The following is a 19915-nucleotide window of genomic DNA, read 5'->3' as shown; positions in this document are numbered from 1 at the left end:
AATGCATAAGTAAATTTAATTAAACCCTTAAATCCATTATTTGACACACAGTGGAGCAGTGCCACATTTGAAGCTTAAAGTATTGCAACCTATTAATGTTATGTTAATGTTTATTGTATATGTACCCCAAGAAATGGTAATAATTGAACAATGCCGCTAGAAAAAAAAACTGCTAGCTCATAAAGCAATGTTAACAGAAAACAAAAAGGGTTGAGTGTGTGAATCTTAAGAAATGTAAAATATGCATAAACACTAATGTATTCATAATGTTGTCTTTGGTTTGATTTCAAGAACCCCCCTTATGCTTGCTGTGATGAATAGACATGTTGACTGTGTTCACCTGCTGCTGGAGAAAGGAGCCACTGTAGATGCTGGAGATAAAAGAGGAAGAACCACACTACACAGAGCGGTGAGCTTGGCTTATCTCTTTATAGCTACATTTATAGTGAAATAAATTATCTTGATGTCAATAATAATTTTATGTATATTCTGCAGTCAGTGACTGGTTGTGAAGACTGTGTGGGAGCTCTGCTGGACCATGATGCCTTTGTGCTGTGTCGGGATTACAAGGGACGCACACCTATACACTTTGCTTCAGCTCGCGGCCATGCAACACTTGTGCATGTGTACTTGCAGGCTGCACTCTCTACAGACCCACTGGATGCAGTGGTGGATTACAACGGACACACTCCCATGCACTGGGCTGCTTACAATGGTGAGTCTTCTCCCTGGAGTTTTAGAAAGTTAATTGCTGCTCTTATGGTATTCGTGTTTTCTTTCTTTTTGTATAAATAGCTGAAGTTACAAGCAGAATACAAATGTATTTTTTTTTTTAGGGCGCGAAGATTGTTTGGAATTGTTACTTGAACACAACCCATTTGCTTACCTCGAAGGAAACCCTTTCACCCCTTTGCACTGTGCAGTGTAAGTCCTATTTATGTTTTGCATGCTTAGTTTGAATGAACAGTAATTTCTCTCCAGTGCTAATAGTCTCAATTTTGTAGAATTAACCGCCAAAACGGTACGGCTGAGATGCTTATAACGGCATTGGGTGCCAAGATTGTGAATAGCAGAGATGCCAAAGGAAGGTTAGTACAAATACAGTTTTCAATGCTTGTATCAATGTGCATGGTTTTGTTTTGTTTTTTTGGCATAGCCAAACATGCTATTTTTTTTTTTTTTTTTTTATCGCTGCATGTGTTTACAAATCTTCCTAGTTTTTGCTGTGCTTCTTTGAAAATAAGCTCTAGCTTAATTTTTTTTTTTTTTTTTTGGAGTAGGGCTGAAATATAACTTTTCAATAGAGATCGCTGTTTAAAAGACTACTACCACCACATGAAAGACTGTATGCAAATGAGCCTGAGGGGCTCCACACTCCATTAATACCTTTGAATACCTATGGAGCCTGCAGCCCTCCGCTTCGTTTGCATAGAGTACTTCATTCTGTTGTAGATGCCCTTTAAATGTCCTTCAGTTCCTGACAGATGCAATGCAGTATAAGCAACTACATGGACAGGATGGGCTTGTTCAATGAAAGTGACATTGCTAGATTTGAGAACTTGGGTACAATGGCCCACATTTACTAAGGGCTCTGTGCCAGTTTTCTTTCAGACTTTGCAAGTTCTTTTCAGTGCAAACTGCTTGCACAGGTATTTAAGAAGTGTCTGAGACACATTTCTGGCGCACGCTACATATTTGTTTTGCATGCAACACTTTGTGGCGCGGCTGCACTCGTCATCATGCGACATAAATTTCTGCACTGAAGGGGGCTTTCCAGTGCTCGGTCGAACCTTGCACCACATTTTAACATGCAAAGTCAGACGGAATTGTTTTGCAAGTTTTTGTAGGACCTGCTGTCCAATAGAGCTGACCCAGCACATTCACCAGCTCACCATTCAGGTTCCGTCTTCCAGTGACTCCTAGTGATCAGACATTTCTCGGTCTTGTATATATTTATATATAATATATGCCACAGTAAATACTTCATTTGGGATAGGAGTTTAAAGTGGGATTTCCCCTTTAATCCTCTAACCCACATTGATGGGCAGAATTCTGTACCATTGTCCTGTACACTCATTGATTCATTGCCTGGCAAAGAGCTCCAGAAATAAAAACTTACTGGAAGATGAGATGAAAAGATGAGAGAAGTAGAATAAAATATATCACTTCTGCTTCGTCTGTTTAGGACTCCTCTTCATGCTGCAGCCTTTGCTGACAACGTGAATGGTTTACAACTACTGCTGCACCACCAAGCGGAGGTTGATGCTGCAGACCAGGCTGGTCGGACACCACTGATGATAGCAGCAGAAAATGGGAGGACTGCAGCAGTCGGTAAAGTGTTTTTTCTTTATATCATTATTTGTATATACATGAGACCTCAGATTTTGTTTAATTCTGACATCTTTTCTCCTTCTTTCAGAGTTCCTGCTGTTTCACATGAAAGCAGATTTAACTGTGATGGACACAAACAAGAACACTGCTCTTCACCTAGCCTGCAGCAAGGTGCCTGTAATTTCCTAATTTTTTATCTTGCTAGATGGTGACATATCTATGTAAATAGATCCACCTTGAATCTGAAACACTTGTTACTGTAATAGTTTTTTCTTAGCCTAGTTTTTTAATGTGTTAAAGGATATTTTTTTTTCTTTGTCTTTTGGATGAAACTTTTCTCCATTTTTTTTTTTTTTTTCATTTCAAGAGTCATGAATTTATTTCAACATAGTCATATACTTGATATGTTATATTATTTAATATTTTGCTCTGCTTTTAATGTTTTTGTGATAGGTAATTTTTGTGAAATTAAAAATATGCAATTCAATCATTTACTATGTTTTATCTTTTAAATTCACCCTGCAATAAAAATTACCGACGTGCCGTCTTTTTAATACCCAAGTGTTGTAGGTTTTATGTTTACAAATAAAACGGTTTTATTTGACCAGGGGAACAATTTTTGTTCAGATGGGGCAATTAAGAGAAAGAACTCATGACGTCCATGGGGAATCTGCAGGTCTTCAGATTCTAGTATGAGGTCTCTAGACTTGGAAACTTGAAGTGATAACCCTGTGGTGATCACCAAAAGGACACCTATTAAATTCCTAGTTAAATAAACAGCAGAACTATAAAGTCCAACCTATAATACTACAGTATTGATCCAGTGGAAGGAAAAAAAACTAATGACTTAAGGATATCAAAGTGGGTGGGTCTCTGGCAACTTTGATTGCTAATTTTAAAAAGTGCGGGAATAGGATTTTTTTAAGCAGGTGATCCACACAGAGCTGAAATACAGTAGTAACCTTTTTGGGTGTTCAAATTTTATTATTAGTTATTATTAGTGATCCAATTTATTTTACCTACTGCACCAGGAGCAAAGTGCAGTCACAGGTATTTGCCTGCAAGGTGGCCATCTGAACTAATCTTCACAAAGTTTTACATTTTCTGCATCCGCTGGTATTTTTTATTGGTCGCAGGCTGAAGTAGATTAAATGGTCCCCAACAGCTATCTTTTATTTTCATTATTTCTTTATCTGTAAGCTAGTTTTGGAAATCCTTGGGTGTCTGTTGACCTTGAGTTGGGGACACTTTTGGACTAGTTGGCCAAATTCGATTTATCGTTGAGTTTCATTAGCTAAAAGTTTTTATATTGTGTCATTGAGATGACACCAGTCAGCCGGATATTGCACTGTAGAGTTAAGGCAAGGTTCTAATGCTATTTTATCAAAATATCCTATGATGTAATTGAGGGTCAAAATTCGTTTGGACCCTCTTAGAAGCTCCTATGCCTGTTAACTGGCATTTCCCATTACAGCCCGCTGGGGTAGTGTATTCACAATGTACTACAATGCAGTAGCATTGCAGTATATTGCATGAGCAATCAGACCCCTCTAGTGTTAAACCCCTTTATCCCCTTTTATTTTATTTTCTGGTGGCACCATTTAATGTTCTCTGCCACGTGCTGGGAAGGATGACATCTCTCCATTATTCCTTGGATCTCTCTGATTGTAGTTAACCAAACTATATACATTTGTATCCCACTACTTTTTTAAAACTATCAATAAACCTTACATTAAATAAAAATAGCCTTGCATTGCCATGCTCTGACACTTGTAACTTTTTCATACTTCGGAGCTTTGTAAGGTGTTGATTTTGAATATATTATTTGTTAAAGCTTCTTTATTTTTTTTCCCTTGTATTTAAGCCAACCCCCCCCCCCCCTACAATAATGTATAAAATATACTGCTAAACCACTAAATTCTAGATATACTGTTTCTATATTAAAGTCTGTCTCAGACTGTAATATAGAAAATCAATTCCGATGACGGCTATGGGAGCCTTTTACTAGGCTCCCAGCTATCACTGTGACAGTCTGTGCCCCTCTCTCTACCTGATGTAATCTCACAACAGAAAAGGAAGTTTCAGCACAGTGTAACGTCTTGTGTGTCTGCAGCATGGAGGGCTCTGTTAATATGCCCAGAGCCCTTAAAGATCATTAGCATAATTGTAAAAGTTGACTTGAGAAGGAAGTAACCAATGGATAACAAATATAGGCAGATCTCTACAGACACGGTGATAACACATTCCTTTTATGTATGAAGTTATCTGGCCAGCACGGTGAAAGCCGTAAAGGGCCTCGTCCTAGAAGGGATACATTATTCAGATGGATCTAACTATATTGATCCATTTCTCTCAGTATCCTTGCTTGTGTGCATACATTCTTTTTCTTTGTTGCACACGTTTGTTGGTGGCTATAGCCTAAAAGGAGGACTTTTATTGTTTTGGTGTCCTCCTTAGTTTTTACTGAAGTTGACCACCTCGTTTATCCCAACAAGAGAAGGATTTTATTTGGACCATATAAAAGTCCTTTGTGTCAATGGGGAATGGGAGAAAAGGTAAATTCCAAGAGATGATCTCACAACTGTATGTAGAATATGACATGTTTATAGTGTCAGAAAACAAATTTTTACACGTGTGGTTTAATCCTGTAAGTGCATATGCAACACACTGATGTCCATATAAGTATAAATCTGGTACAGCGTTTCATACCAAATATGCACACAGATTTCTACACAATGTGTTTTGAGTTGGTTATTTTATAACCATTCTAATATGAGTACCGTTGTTTAGTATACAGAGGTAAATAACCACTGACACCACAGCATAGTAAGGAGGAAAGCTTCCTTCTTACTATTCTATATGGGAGAATAAAATCCTAATGCATTCTGCACACTAGTGAATCTCACCTGGTTGTTCCTTGCAGGGTCATGAGAAGTGTGCCTTGCTGCTTCTAGGGGAGACCCAGGACACTGGCCTTATCAATGCAACAAACAGCATGCTGCAAATGTAAGTGTTTGTATAATTGATGTTGTGGCAAGTCTTCCATTAAACTTCTGTCTATAATTTTGTGATCATTGGCAAGAATAAGTAATAAATGCATATGAAACAAGGTATCCGGTAATCGGGTCTAACCTGTGAAATCTGTGTTTAGTGAACATCTAGGCACATAGTCTGTTCTGTAAAGTAATGTGTACATGGTGGTCTTATGTGTTGTTTTTCTGTTAGGCCGCTCCACATTGCTGCCCGAAATGGGCTTGCATCTGTTGTCCAAGCTTTGCTTACAAGAGGAGCTACTGTTTTGGCTGTGGATGAGGAAGGTGGTGAGACTATTTCTTTATCCTGTATATTTCTCTTGTATTAAATGGTGTGCAGACAATATACAAAGGTTTACCTTTTTACCAGTATGTGTAATGGCACACAAGGTACAATGTTTATACTAATCCGGGGCTCTTGTAACTCTTACTTGTACATTCCATGTAAACTGGATAGCCATCTGATTTTTTGTTTTACATGTTTTAAAAGAAATCTACCATCAGAATCACGTATGCTAAACCAGGGATACTTACTAATAGATCCAGGCACTGATTGTGTTAGTGTTATATTTGTTATCCATGGCCGCCGCCTTCCTAAAATCATGTGGGGTGTTACCAGAGCCTGTGTGTGCTACAGCTTCATAGGCACTTAGCACCTCACCCTGCTCCCTCAGAACTTCCCTACCTCTTCCCGCTGTAATCCTACTGCAGCAGAGTAAATCTCAGCACACAGTGGGAGGGGCTAAAGTTCACCTTCACTGTGTAACGGACTGTGAATCTGCAGCACAAAGGGGCTCTGGTTTAAAAAGGAAGGAGGATGTGGATATAAGCAAGTTTATCATCCTTGATTTTTATGGTGGCTAACAGTTTCACCTAACTGGACATATGACAGTGTTTCCTTTTTTTTCTTTAATTTTTTTTGACAGCAGGTCACACCCCAGCCTTGGCCTGTGCTCCCAACAAAGACGTAGCAGACTGCTTGGCACTTATCCTATCCACCATGAAGCCTTTCCCACCAAAAGACGCCATCCTACCCTTCAGCTTCAACCTCCTGAACAACTGCGGTATTGCTGCCAAGACTGCCCTCCCTAACGGTGGTAGCTGTCCCTACACAAAGGATCGGCATGGTTCCATTGCCATGGATGGCTGCTACTCCGAGTAGCTCCACCCGCGTTGCGGGCTACCCAAAACCTTACTATAATTTATTTAGGCTAATATGTATAGGGCACTTTAAAGGAGAACAAGACACATCAGTTACATAGGTATCAACTGTGCCTGGGCTTTCGTCCTATGTTCACTTGCTCTCTTTGAGCTGTCCTGGCTTGCACTGAAGCTTATGTAGTATTGTACCTTCTTTGTATTTGGGACAGAGCCCAGGTCAGGCGGAATGGAGTTTGCTGATGGGGTATAGTTTTAATATGGGGTTCTTTTAATCGTCTACCATTGCTTCCACCATCTCTGGTATGAAGCTGAAAGGAAGCCCTCTGTATCTGTATTTTTTAAAGGTTCATCCTGTGCAATTCATGTCTTTGCTGCTGTAAGATCCTGGAAGCCATGATACAGTTGAAGGGTCACCAGGCCTTAATATGTGTTTCAAGGGCATCTTAAGATTTTTTTCTTTGGGGGGGTGGTTACAGGATATAAAGTGGCTAGTAGCACCTTACTTTTGAGTTTGTCACTAGGTCAGTAGCATTTGTCCTTCTATTACTATGTATAACACTTTTTTTTTTTAAAGCTGTTAGATGGTCCTTCCACCTAATGTATTGCAAAATTGCTTGCTTTTCTCTTTATGCAAATGAGGTGCTACAGTCAGCTGATCTACCCCCAAGTGACATTCCCACTATGCACTGCTGCAAAATCCCCCCTCCCCCAGCTAGGCACTTTAGTGATCCTCTGTTCTAGTGCTTTATTCCTTTTCTGGTCTTCCCATCATCAGACTTCACTAATGTTGTTTTATCTGCCGTGTCATCAGTATTTGACTTATTTATACTAATCTAATAGGGGACTGTATTATTTATCCGCAGTCTTCATACCGAACTGCTTGTTTTAGGCTGCAGGTCTTTTGTTCCATCTGTTGATTCTGGGATGCCTTTTCTTGCGGTTTGTTTTCAGATAATTTTGCACTTGAATTACTCTTAACCAGAAGTGATGTTCTCTTAGGTTTGTCAGTATATGTATGACGTTGTATAATGGTAGAGGTTTACTTGAGCTTTGCTAATGAGTTTTGCGTTTGTTTCATTATTGGAATGTAAGAACGGTGCTTTTTTTTTTTTTTATGTATTTTAATCATGCAGTTTACTTTAGTATATATCGATATAAAAAATAGACCTCATCCAATCCATTGTCCTGTTTAATGCAATAAGGCAAGGCAGATAAACAACTTATGTGTCTATATGTTTCCATGACTGTTACCAAGTTTTTTGGAAACCTGGCATTAGCTAAACATTTTGTGGGTTTCATTTTTATTTCGGATTGTCCCTTATTACAGATCATTTTTACCTATTTGGTACATCTTTTATCATTTTACCTTTTTGTATATTTTAACTACCAAAAATATCTGTCAACTAGTTGCTGAAAATGGCAAAAGGGATCAATTGTTGAGAAATATATAGGTGCTATTAATTTTAAGGGTGGGGGCTGTTTCTATTTTTTTCTTTTTTGAAGGCTTTTTTTTTTTTTCGCCATGTCCTACTGCATTTCACCAGCAAAAACAGTTCCTTGGAAAAATGTCAGGAAGAACTGTAATTGGTCAATTCACAGCCCAAGGGAAGGGAAGTGTGGGATAGATATCCCAGAATGGTATTGCGTATTCGGCCAATGAATCCCTAATACAAAGCCCCATTGCAAGATGTCTGTTACATTTCTACAGTGATCAATTTAAATAGTTTTACCAAAATTAGAGGTATACTTTGTTTTTGTTTTTTTTTTAAATACATTTTCCATTTTATAGTTTGTCATATAGTATGACAATCTACTTCACATATCATCTCATTGCCCCATTGTGTAATGTAAAGAACTTCTCGCTACACAAGTAGGCTAATTATTCATAATAGTTTGAGTTTTGACCGTTGAACTTTTTGGTGCATTTATAACGGTTTTAGACTTCAGGTTTCAGATTTCATGCTTGACTAGGTGCTACTGGATTGTACTTGGGGCTTATTGCATAATTTTATAGCTGTGTATAATACTGTCAAGTGTGTCCTATTATAAAGTTATAGTCCTTTTCATAGGAAGCTGCAGCCCATTGTGGCAGAAAATGTTTTTAAAAGGGCTGAGACTGCTACTGTCTTTCCATCCTGTCTTTTTCAAAGCATGTGTCATGTACTGCGTGGACAAAGGCAACAACTATGCCTTCATCTGCCAGTATATGTTAATGAGTATACTCAGCCTATACTTCATGAGCTTTCCCGACTTATTCACTGAGTGTATACTAAAAACAAAATGTGAAGCCAGCCGTGAAGGTCGTAGCCATTGAAGTAATTGAGTCTCGGCCACAGTGCTACACAATCTGTTCAATGGCTATTGTACATAATTTTTCAAAACTCAGACAAACTTTTTTAAATGTATAGACTGGCTAGAAAAATATGTAATACTGCAGCTAGACTTCAGGGTTACTTAATTAATCTTGGTAAACTAAGCCGTATTATAAATACATTAAAGGGTTGTCCACTTTTAGCAAATAATTCATATGCTATGTCTAATGAAAAGTTCTACAATTTACTACGTGTCAATTCCTGATGGTTATCTAGATCTCCTCCTATTGCTTTCCTTTTATAGAAAGCTTCTATGTTTACTTCCAGTGGATAGAAATCTGTGATGGACACAACTCTGATTAGTCCCAGTGATAACTGTTTGTGCATCTGCATGTCCATCACAGGACCATGGACACATGTCCATCCACTGGAAGTAAACCTAGAAGCTTCCTATAGAATGACCTCAAGCAGACATCTAGAAAACTGAGGGATTGATACAGAAAATATATTGGAAAGTTTTATATAACTTCTCCTTACACAAACCATATTAATTTCCTGAAAGTGGACAACACCTTTAAATCTGGAAGTATTACAGCTAGTTCACATCTGTAATTGGATGCCTATAACAGACTTCAGAGAGTATAATGGAAAGATGTGTTCCTGCTCTGTCTATTCAACCAATTTAGGTTTTCACTCACAATAACTGGTTATAGAAAAAACCTGATAAATAAAATTAGGCACTGTCCATACAGTTGTGTGAAACCAGATGAAAGCTGTCCTTGCATATACTCCACTTGATGTTTATAGTCCATCCTTTATCTTGCCAAACCAAAGAAAATAGTTTTTACATTCTACTTATCAATACTCTAATTTCATGTGATCATTTGGTAATAGTGTGTGTTCTTCCAGACTTTATGCCACAACAACAAATCTAACTATACTTCCCTTCACCTGTTCACCTTTTCCAACCCTCACTTTAAAAGGGTTGTCCCAAGTTTAGAAATTATCCTCTAGCCACAGAATAGAAGACAAGGTGAATAATCCTGCAATTTGGGGAATTAATTTGGGAAACTCGTTTAACTCCCTGCCATGATATTTTACATATGGTACAATTCACTGCTGAAGCTAATAGTTGCCCTTAATGGTCACATGCACAGTGATTTGTGTACCTGAATGTCTTCCCACATGTAAACCTATTCCAATGGGTAGGTCTATAGTGGTGGAGCTGGGAGCACCAGAAAGTTCATGAAGCTTGATTTTTCTTATTATAGGAGAAACCCTAATATGACTGCAGATGGAACAGAATCTTTGTAGAAATGTTTGCAAAACAAACTGGCCTTAAAGGGGTTTTTTTTATAGCCCATCTGCAGGAATCCAGGCTCTAACAGTAACCTTAAGGACCCTATTGTTTTAATTAAAATTAAAAACCACAGGAATTTGCAGAAAAGAATCTTAAAGATTTTAATCTTTTATATATGGACCATTCACAACATTCCTAAACTAAAACCTTTTAACAAGTGTACTGTGTGCCATCTTTATACATAGTTTGGCTTAGTTTTATTTTCAAAGATTTGTGGCTTTTTAACGGAACGCTGCACAGAATCTCCTGTAATAATCATGGTCATATTTTGCTGCACTGTTCTTCCACAAAGGTTACGATTGCCTCCATGAGAGAGCGCTAAAATCCCCTCAAGGCTTAAGTAGTATTACGGAGTTGATGTACTAATGAAAAATTAAAAACAAATTCTGTAATTTTAATACAGAACATCTGTGTTAAATTCTCGCACAGTGTAACATAAACTTCTCAAATAGTATCCCATTTTTATCATGGGAAATTGGAGTCCTTAATAGAAGTTTAAGGGGGACTCGTCTGTACCTAAATAGTGGAAATATTCTTCAATAGGAGCACTAAAGATGCACTCAATAGCTAGAAAGAGGTACTGTACTATGGTTTTGTACAACTCCTTACACCTGTAAGCATGAAATCTACATCTAAGTTGGGGGGGCGAACAATTTGTATTCAGTTGAGTTCACACTAGTCTGTGGCTTCTGTTACAATGGAAGCAAAAAATGGTCTATCATTTGTAACAATATCACTGTATTATATCAAATCTGTTTAAGGCACCAATGGTGGTGTGAACAGAGCCTTAGCTTAATAAAATTTAGGTTGTTCTCTAGGTCCCTATAAATTAATATGATTATTAAGCAAAAAAATTATGCTTTGCGGGTGGTGGGGGTAATATATAATTTTTGAATTTTTTTGATTGTGCAATTAACTTTTAGTAATGTTTCTTTAGAAAACAAATTTAGAGTAGATTTTTAATAGAGCATTGAAGCATGTCGCAGAATAATAGTTATGGGGTTGTCCTGTGATGTCATAATATATGGTCCACTCACGGAAACACTCTGCTGTTTCCTCTTTCCCTGGGTTTTGCTTTAACTTTTTTGGCAATAGGTTTTCATTCTGTCATATGAACAATTAACAGATTAATTGTAAGCCACGTACAATAGTGGCATTTCTACCCCTCCATAATGTGTTAGGAAGATATTTTGCACTAAATGTAACAAACTATTGTTGTGTAAACTTTTTTTTTTTTTTAACAAATACTTGTACGTGACTACAAGATTAAAAAATAAATAACTTAAAATTAATTAAAAAGCATATTATGTAATTTGTATTGTTGCGGACTTGAGGCTTGCAGGTGACCACATGTATCTTTTATTTCCTATAGGATGAGTTTACCATAAAGAAAGCACATACTGTAGTAAATCTCCTCTTTTTCATTTTCCTCTCTAATTTATTCATTGACAAAGTGTTACCTTCTTCAGTCAGCACATATTACCTCAGTGTACTGTTGGTGTTAAAACTTGAATGGCTTTCCCCCCTCGGTGTGTACTGAGTGGTACAGTCAAGCAGGCCAGTTTTCATTATACTTGCATTTAGTTTTCTGCACTTTTTTTTCTTTTCTTGCATATAATTTCTATTGTGTGCCTTCTTAAAATGTAGCATATTCTGTAGATTTCATTTTGAGCAGAAAGGACTAGAGGGGTACATGTGTGGAAGGGAGACAGTATTTTAGCGCTGACTATAGCAATATTGTGGGACACTCTACATTTTGAGGTTTTTTCTCTGTCACGTGGGTTCACAGATGTTGAGTGATGGTGTTAAGGGCTAAGATGTGTAGGTTTTCTCTTGAGTTTACTATATTTCTGGCTTCTCCTGTGTTTTAGGCATTATTTTATTGTGCGCCTGTTTTTGAGTTTTTATGTTTTTGGTTATGTGTATTCTGGTTTGCACAAGATGATGGGAGATGAATCCTCTATTACGTGGACTCTTGTCGCTTGCACTTGCACTCTTATTGCTGCCTTTGTAGGATCTCCTAATTCATTTCATGAGGGGAACACTCAATAGTAATGGATCATTTTGCTGTTATTGTTTTTTTGCTTTTCCTCGCTTTTTGCATTTCCATCTTGTATTGCAGTGTGTATGGAGAGAGCAAGTGTGTGTGTTGTTGTTTTTTTTTGTTTGTTTTTTTCTCACCATCTTGGACCCTATTTTCCGCATGAGAAATTTAGACAATCAAAGTTCTGTGAAAAGGGCTTTTAGTGGATTTTCTTCTTTTGGCCTGACTGTGCTTAACCCCCTTTCCGCTCCCTTCTCTCACTGCTGGGGGCATGTTTGCAGCAGTTTGGCCCCCTCCATTCTTCCTTAAACGTTCAGCAGTTCTACCTGGTCTTGTTCTCCTTTAATGATGATATAATGTGCGTTGGCAGCACAGCTTCACAATTCTTAGTAATAATTCTGAGTGTTTATTTTTTTGTGGGGGAGGGGTGGGGGCATGGGATAAGCAAAAGGAAGATGCATTATTTTGCTATCAAAGTTATTGTGTCTGGTTACCTGAGTGCGTTGTTTACAGGGCTGTCCTGAAACTTCCATTCCAGTCCTTCTCCACCCCCTTTCCCCCCAAATCCCACCCTACCTCCAGACTGTGCAGCCATTTTCCTTGGGTACTCTTGTCTTGTGGAATGGTTACCAAATTTCTCTAAACCCTTGGACTTTTGCTTTTCACACAGCAATGTATTATGCCAAAGTACCCCCTTTTTTATTTCTGCCCCAGTGTATTCGGATTTCTCACAATCTGTATGATGAACACTGGAGGCTGGTAAAATTTCTTCTGGACCTTGCATTGGGGTCTTCCCTTTTTGTGCCACTCTTGTAATGGAAGTTTCTTTCAGCTCCTAATGCAAAGCACTTGCTTCATTAATAAGCACTTTGTCATGACTCTGCCACTGTTGCTGGTACCTATAACTCATTGCTGTTGCGATGGAACGGGGGTCCGTAATACAGTGCAGGGTTAAGGTGTATAAGGGTTTGTTTTCCCTTAAGAACACAAGTGAAGGGAGGGAGTGAAGGAGTTGATCTGTCCTTCACTGCTGTACTCACTCTTGAGTGGGGGAAGAATATACATATGAGATGTTAATGTGTTAAAAATGAATGGGGAAAGAATGAGAAAAAAAGACAAAAAAAAAATCTAAACAGCACAAATGCATTTCACAAACAGGTTTACTTGCACTGCCACTGTATAAAAGAAGGAGCTTCATCCGTTTGGATAGCTGTTGTGAGCCATATTGCTGAATGTATCCTCTGACATTAATATACCAAGATATTAAAATGAAATTAAAATGCGATTGCCACTTCTTGGTTCAGTAATGGTTGGTTACCATTGGTTTCATACCAGCTGCAAGAAAATTGTTCATTTTTTATTTTTTTATGTTCCAAGTTTCTCTCTAACAATGTAGTTAAATATGCAGACACAATTGTATGGTACCTATAATTCTGGATAAATGCAGTGTTCTGCTGTGCTTGTCTTCTGTCTTAGAGGCATGTTGAGCTTTATAATGTACTGTACACCTCTTTGGAGAGCCAAAATGTGATGCTTCATTTTAGAAAGGCACTGAGGCAGACATGTTGATTCAAAATGAAATCTTGTTCCCAATCCGGACCAAAGCAGGAAAACGACTAAGGTTTTCGTACACAAATTTGAGGACTTGAAAATGATGAAAATTCTGATGGCATTTTTAATTTGGACAAGGTTCAGAAGCACACAAGGTGTTGAAGCTATTGTCATTGTATTCTGTTCTATATGCATATGAAGTGGGCGACCAGAAATGTTTGCATGGTTACTTATATAAGCCTACAAAGCCATTCATGTGACTTGTAGCCAAGTTTCTGGCATAAATCCAATATGTTCTAGCAATATATATATATTCATTTTTTTTTGTTTGCATCCAGTTGCAATACTATGTATCCGTATATGACTTTCTAGTTGAAAGAATCATGATGACTTCTTTCATTTTGTTTTCCTACAAAACTCAGCCTGGGAACCAAAAAATAGAGCCCATACTTTGGGACTGGCAGTCCCTATGAGCTATATCTTGGTGCTGAGAGCTCAATGATAGCTGGTGCGGGCTAGTCACTAGATTATTGCTGACAGAATGGTAGGGGTTTTATAGAGGTAAATCGGACAACTACCAAGTATGGAGAATGAATTGTTGGTTTGATGCTATAGAGGGACTGACGCAGTAGGTTTACCTTTATTACTCAAAGCACAAATGGACACTATATAAGTGTAAAGACTAAGGGCAAAGACTGGCGATACAGCTGGTATTATGCGCTAGGTGAGTTATATTGAGATGCTAATTAGAAGTTAAATTAATCCTATTGTAATTTGCTATGAATTTAGTCCAAGTAGAAGGCAGCAGGGTGCATTATAGCCATTTCCACCTCCTTGCACATTGTTTATCCTCAATACTATAAAAATATTTCACATTTTCTTGCATAGTCGTGTGTGGCCAACTATAAGATAAACAGGGATGCCTTCTCCTCAATACCAAAGTAAAACCACTTAGCTGTTCTAGCGTATAGACTGTCTCCTACGTATCCTCCTTGGTGACCTTTTTTAACTATTCATACAATACGTCTTGGATGTGGCGTTTTCTGCAGTGGTTTTATGGAGAAATTGGCAGAAATCCAGCTAGACGCCTCAAAAAATGGATTCTATTGGGTCATAGGAATGGAAGCACAAATAACTTTAGATTGTGTTTTATTTAGGAGTTGTCCAAATACCAGTCACCTTCAGTCTCCTGCAGTAAGAGGGTCTCTGCTCCTCACTACCTCCATCCCTTCCCCATTGCTAATTCTTATGTTTGCACATGCTCTCTGGGGGCGTGTCCAGAGTTTTGGACTTACATGTGGCAATAAAGTAATGATGAAGCTGTGTTGCACTCATGTAATCCTTTTTAATGGAGCTTCTCTAATGGGTGGGCCCATCCATCTTTTCTTTATACATGTAAATATCTCGTTTTCCCTGTTTGTAAATGCTGCACCCTTCCAAAAAGTTGTAACTCGGCCTCGAGCACCTTTAGCCTGAATCTCGGGTTATTAAAACTGACCTCGTTCTTTGATTTTGGGTGAATAACACTGAATTTCTGATACTGCTCCTGACCATACTTACACCTGGCAGCAGATGTGCACAATGAAAGCAACACTAACTGGAGTCAAGTGCTTCCAACCCTTCCATAGTGTGTAGTATTAGTGAGAACGGTGCCATTGTCCCACAGTTTAGCCTGGTGATATTTTTTTTTTTTTTTTTTTTTTTGCAAATGGCCTACTAGCTGAACTTGCTGCTTCTCTATTGTGAAAATTGTTATGCTTGCATTTTCTCATTAGCCTCTTCCAATACGCAAGGAATTAAAGCCTTATTTATACCAGTACTACTTCAGCTTGAGTGAACCAGCGCTAGACCGAAAAACAAAGGGCCACTTAATGCTGAGCTGCTGCTTTTGATATATATATATTTTTTTTCCTTCTGCGACCCTTTGCCTAGTCAAACCATATAATTTAATGTCCATGTAAGTTTGTATCCCACCTCTATTGAGAACTTCAAAGAGCAAGTCCAGACAGAAATATTGAGAATATGTGATGCTTACATGCTTGAGTGCTTCCACTTGGACAGGTTTTATGTTAACTGTGGGGAACAACCGATTCTACACTATTGTTTAGCATTGTGTGCTTTACCCCCCCCCCCTTCCCCACCACTATAAATTGTGCCATAGAAGAACAACTCAGGGATGTTTAATGGCAAATTATCTCTATAGAATCCTATGTGGCTTAAATTTATGAGGGGATTATCAGCTATTGCAAGGATGGAGAAGCCTCATGACGTGGGGACAACCCACTATTTTTATTTTTGGTTTGTTTTTGGGTTTTTTTTTTTAAATGCTGCTTGTGTTGACTTCATTATTATCCAGTCAAGTTATTTTTTTCCTTCCCACATTTATTAATAAACTACCAGGCACAGCAGAATTCCGATATGTATATGATGTTATGCCTGTTAGGTTAGTAAGCTTGTCTGATCTAGTATCGATGTATTGGCACTATAGTGGCCAATCTCTCATTATTAGCAATTTTTTATTTTTTTTTTCCCCTTTTTTTTTTTTTTTTTTTTTTTTTTAAATCTTATTTTGGTGTATAGAGACCAGCAGGATTATTCAGTTACATAGCTATACAAGCGGTCCCCTTCTTAAGAACACCTGACTTACAGACGACCTCTAGTTACAAACGGACCTCTGGATGTTGGTAATCTACTATACTTTAGCCCTAGGCTACAATAAAAAGCTGTAAGAGTTATCAAAGGTAACCCGGGACTGCCTGTATACAGTATTTTTTTTCTATATTTACCTTTGCTCATAAGTCTTCAGACCCTCCTTATGATGTAGGATGGTGCACTATATGAATATGTTTGTTACTTGACAAATGGAGACTTTCTGTTCTAACGCAATCATGTGCACTGCAAATAAACCTGTGCAAGAAATTACTTCCTAGATCCGATAAGTAGGACTATTGGGATTAGGCAAGGGACCTTCACTTTTTTTTAAATACTTTTCTTCAATGCAGCAGGTGTAAAACCTCTATGGTAATAGAAACATATCAATTATTAGATAACAATTCTAGAATTGGCTAAAGGATAAGGGGGCAGATCCGATGCTCATTTTATTTTGATGTTCTATCAAACACAAGATTGACAGATTTTTCATGTGTTGATGGATCTATTATTGTAGCTTGAACGTGATTTTTTTATTCTAAATATTAACACCAGGCTGTAGCTCTAGAATGTATTAAAATATAAAGTATAATTTGACTTTTTGATTTGTATGTAAAATTGACAGTATCTCTCCAAACTTTCTTAAACCAGCTGATGCGGGGCACCAAAAAAGTAAGAGGCGTGCTAAAGCAGACCAGCATGTATGTAGCAACTTCTTATTATATAGAGGTTTTACCCACCCTGTTATTTTAGTCATCTGGATACATGCAATCTCAGTCTGTGATGTGGCACAGCAATTTTGCATGTGACCATAGGTTTTGCTTATTGGATGGTTGAATAACGCACTACTTTATTGTATTTCCTATTGCATCTACCAAATTATATTTTTTACCGTTACTTGCAAGTCTCTGTTTGAGACAGTGATTTTCCAGAGTGATGGAGGATCTGCAGGCTTTTGTTTACACCCTATAATCGGTACATTTAGCTGTAGTTTTGATAAAGTGCTTAAACCGTACAAAGAATAAGGGTCCAGTTTATTGTATTGGCTGCCTTACCCAGGGCTTGTGGCAGTGCAGCATGACACTTATTCTTCATCTTTAGTTCATAATTGCTGCTGCGTTGGCCTTTCTATTAAGTATAATAACATGACATGTATGACCCGAGCCTTCTCCAATTTCCATATATGTGTTCTTAAATCTCACATCGGCATACAACTGACGGTAGAATAATTTGACTTCATTTTGCATACAACGTTGACATACAGGCAGCTATTAAACTGATCTTAACACCAAATATGACACGGCTTGGTGTGTATGTGAGCTCATAGAAAGGGGGAACCATAATGCAGACACATTCTTGAAATTGGTGGTCAATTTCGTTTTCTATGTGTTGAGTTTGAAGTTGGGAAAAACAGATTGTACTGGACCATGTAGATATAGTAGACTGATTTCTTTGCACAACACCTAGACCTCTTGAGACCTTTACATTTTATGTGCGTGTGTGAAAGTTTTAGGGGCATTAATGGCTGTAAGTACTCGGTATGTCCATGTTGTCTGAGTGGTGATGACTAGGTGTGTAGTTGTCACTGAAGTTGCAGGATGAATTTTTATTGCACTTTTATAGAAGAAACCACGATTCTGCTGGATGTTTTAAGCTTTTCTTTTTAATGTCTTTCTGTAAACAGGAGTCCAGTTAGGTCAGTAAGATTCTGTTCTACTTGTGTGAGTTATCGTGTTGTAGACTTTTGCTGTAGTGCTTGGCATCTTCTAGTAGTCTGGCATTTCCATCCAGCTTGCATGAGTCAAGATATTGTGATTTAGTCTTCTCCGTTATGTGGAAAGGCATATTTCAGTTGTGTAGAATCACTGTTCTCTGTAACAGAATGTTGTGTAAGTGCCTAGGAGAGGAGTCTGTCCTGCAGTTGTCACACATCAATTGAGCCAGGTTTTAGCAAGACAGTAACGCAACCTAAAATGCTAACTACCATGTAATCTCTAGGTGAATCTCGAAATGGGTTCTGACGTGTTTTCCTGTCTTTAAGGAACTGTTTTCAGGAATACATTTTTGTTCCCTTATCAAGCAATTTTAAATGCCTATTCCTTAAGATTTTCTTGTCTCTTTTACGGAGACTTTAAAATTTTAGATTCAGAGTGCACTAGTTTTTGAAGTGAATTTGAATTTCGCTTCATTAGTCAATCAAAGCAATTTGTTGTAAATATTCATTGCAAAAAAAATAGTTTTTTTTTTTTCTGGAGTTGAGGTAAATAAAAAAAAATAAATAAAAATTTACAGACCTCTAACATTTCTTATCCTTACTAGATGCATCGCTTGAGCCTTACATTGGGATTAAAGTTATGGCGACGCAATCCCACGTAAGGCTGCAGGTGGTAACATCTATATGTACCTACATGTATGCATAGATTACATTTTCGGGCTTAGAGAATGAAAATCTATTTTGCCTCAAGCAGAACATTTTAATGTATGTTGTCTTTTATTGTCTTAGTTATACTGTACAGTATTAGTAGTAGTGAACGTAGTATTGAAGCCTTTTCTGACTTCAGAATAACCTACCCCAAAACTCACATCACAAGATATTGCCAGACACCTTTTTGCCTTGACTCCTACAAACAGGTTAAACCTGGACATGGGGAAGCTAAATATAAGTTTTTGTTTTTCTTCTGTTCTTTGAGGTGTTTCTTATAAGATGTACCTCTGTATTACCTGTAACCCCTTTATTTCTGGATTTAAAAAAATTGTAAAAAAAAAAAAAATAATCATTTGAGTGGGGGATTTTGTAATCCTTATTTAACGTTTATCGCATCCCATATATAAATATATTACAAATGGTTAGATTCTTCTGTACTTGTATTTGTCACTTGTGTTTTTGTTACAGCTGGGTAATATTGCTGTGATGGCTGCTCACTGCCTCATAGTTAGGGTATGTCATAGTAATGCAACTACTGAGTGCTGGTGTGGCCTCCCTTGCTGTGGCTGTGCCTTTCTACCCCCACTTGCAAATGTTCAGTCTTCTAACAATATTACTCTTTAATGTTTGTTAGGACAGGGGTGGGTGGGACAAGGGAGAATGTGTTCGCAAAATACATTATTTTTTGTCATCTAACTTGTGGGAGTTATAAATTGGGGATCTCTAAATATAAGAGTGCATTCAGAACTTGATCTTTTTTCTATAAAATTCCCTGCAACCAAGTCCTGCTGCTCATATTGTGGCTTTGAATCAATTCTGTTTATTAAAGAGCTTTAGCTTCTAATGTGTTATGTGCTTTCTTTTCATTTGATCTACAGTTATTGGTTTTATGGCGATTTGGGCAACAAATCTGAAAGGTTGAGCAAAATATGGAACTTTTTATATATTCCTTTGGAGATGGATACAGGTTCCAGCACGATCACGGAGGACGCTTGCAGTAGTTCAACAGTTTTATTTCATAGGTAAAAAGTCACAAAACATGCAGCATAT

At 37.7% G+C, this 19915-nt stretch overlaps 1 protein-coding gene across 4 annotated transcripts in view; it reads left to right on the top strand.

Annotated features, from left to right (window-relative positions):
• ANKRD52 (ankyrin repeat domain 52) overlaps window positions 1-19709 on the top strand; it is a 31878-nt gene extending 12169 nt beyond the window's left edge. The window contains exons 21-29 of one of the 4 annotated variants that reach the window (XM_072135088.1): window positions 292-409; window positions 496-715; window positions 837-924; window positions 1005-1088; window positions 2186-2331; window positions 2420-2502; window positions 5255-5337; window positions 5557-5648; window positions 6293-19709. In XM_072135088.1, the coding sequence (XP_071991189.1) occupies window positions 292-409; window positions 496-715; window positions 837-924; window positions 1005-1088; window positions 2186-2331; window positions 2420-2502; window positions 5255-5337; window positions 5557-5648; window positions 6293-6525 (1147 nt within the window). In that variant the 3' untranslated portion in view covers window positions 6526-19709. Of the gene's footprint in view, window positions 1-291; window positions 410-495; window positions 716-836; window positions 925-1004; window positions 1089-2185; window positions 2332-2419; window positions 2503-5254; window positions 5338-5556; window positions 5652-6289 lie in introns of all 4 variants that reach the window. The other 3 variants (XM_072135086.1, XM_072135087.1, XM_072135085.1) reach the window with 3 other exon arrangements.
• The last annotated feature ends 206 nt before the right edge of the window (window positions 19710-19915 follow it).

This window comes from Engystomops pustulosus, chromosome 2, assembly GCF_040894005.1.
Source record: "Engystomops pustulosus chromosome 2, aEngPut4.maternal, whole genome shotgun sequence".
Taxonomy (NCBI): domain Eukaryota; kingdom Metazoa; phylum Chordata; class Amphibia; order Anura; family Leptodactylidae; genus Engystomops; species Engystomops pustulosus.
The sequence above is the reverse complement of the archived record's forward strand: the minus strand, read 5'-3'. Positions and strand labels throughout refer to the sequence as shown.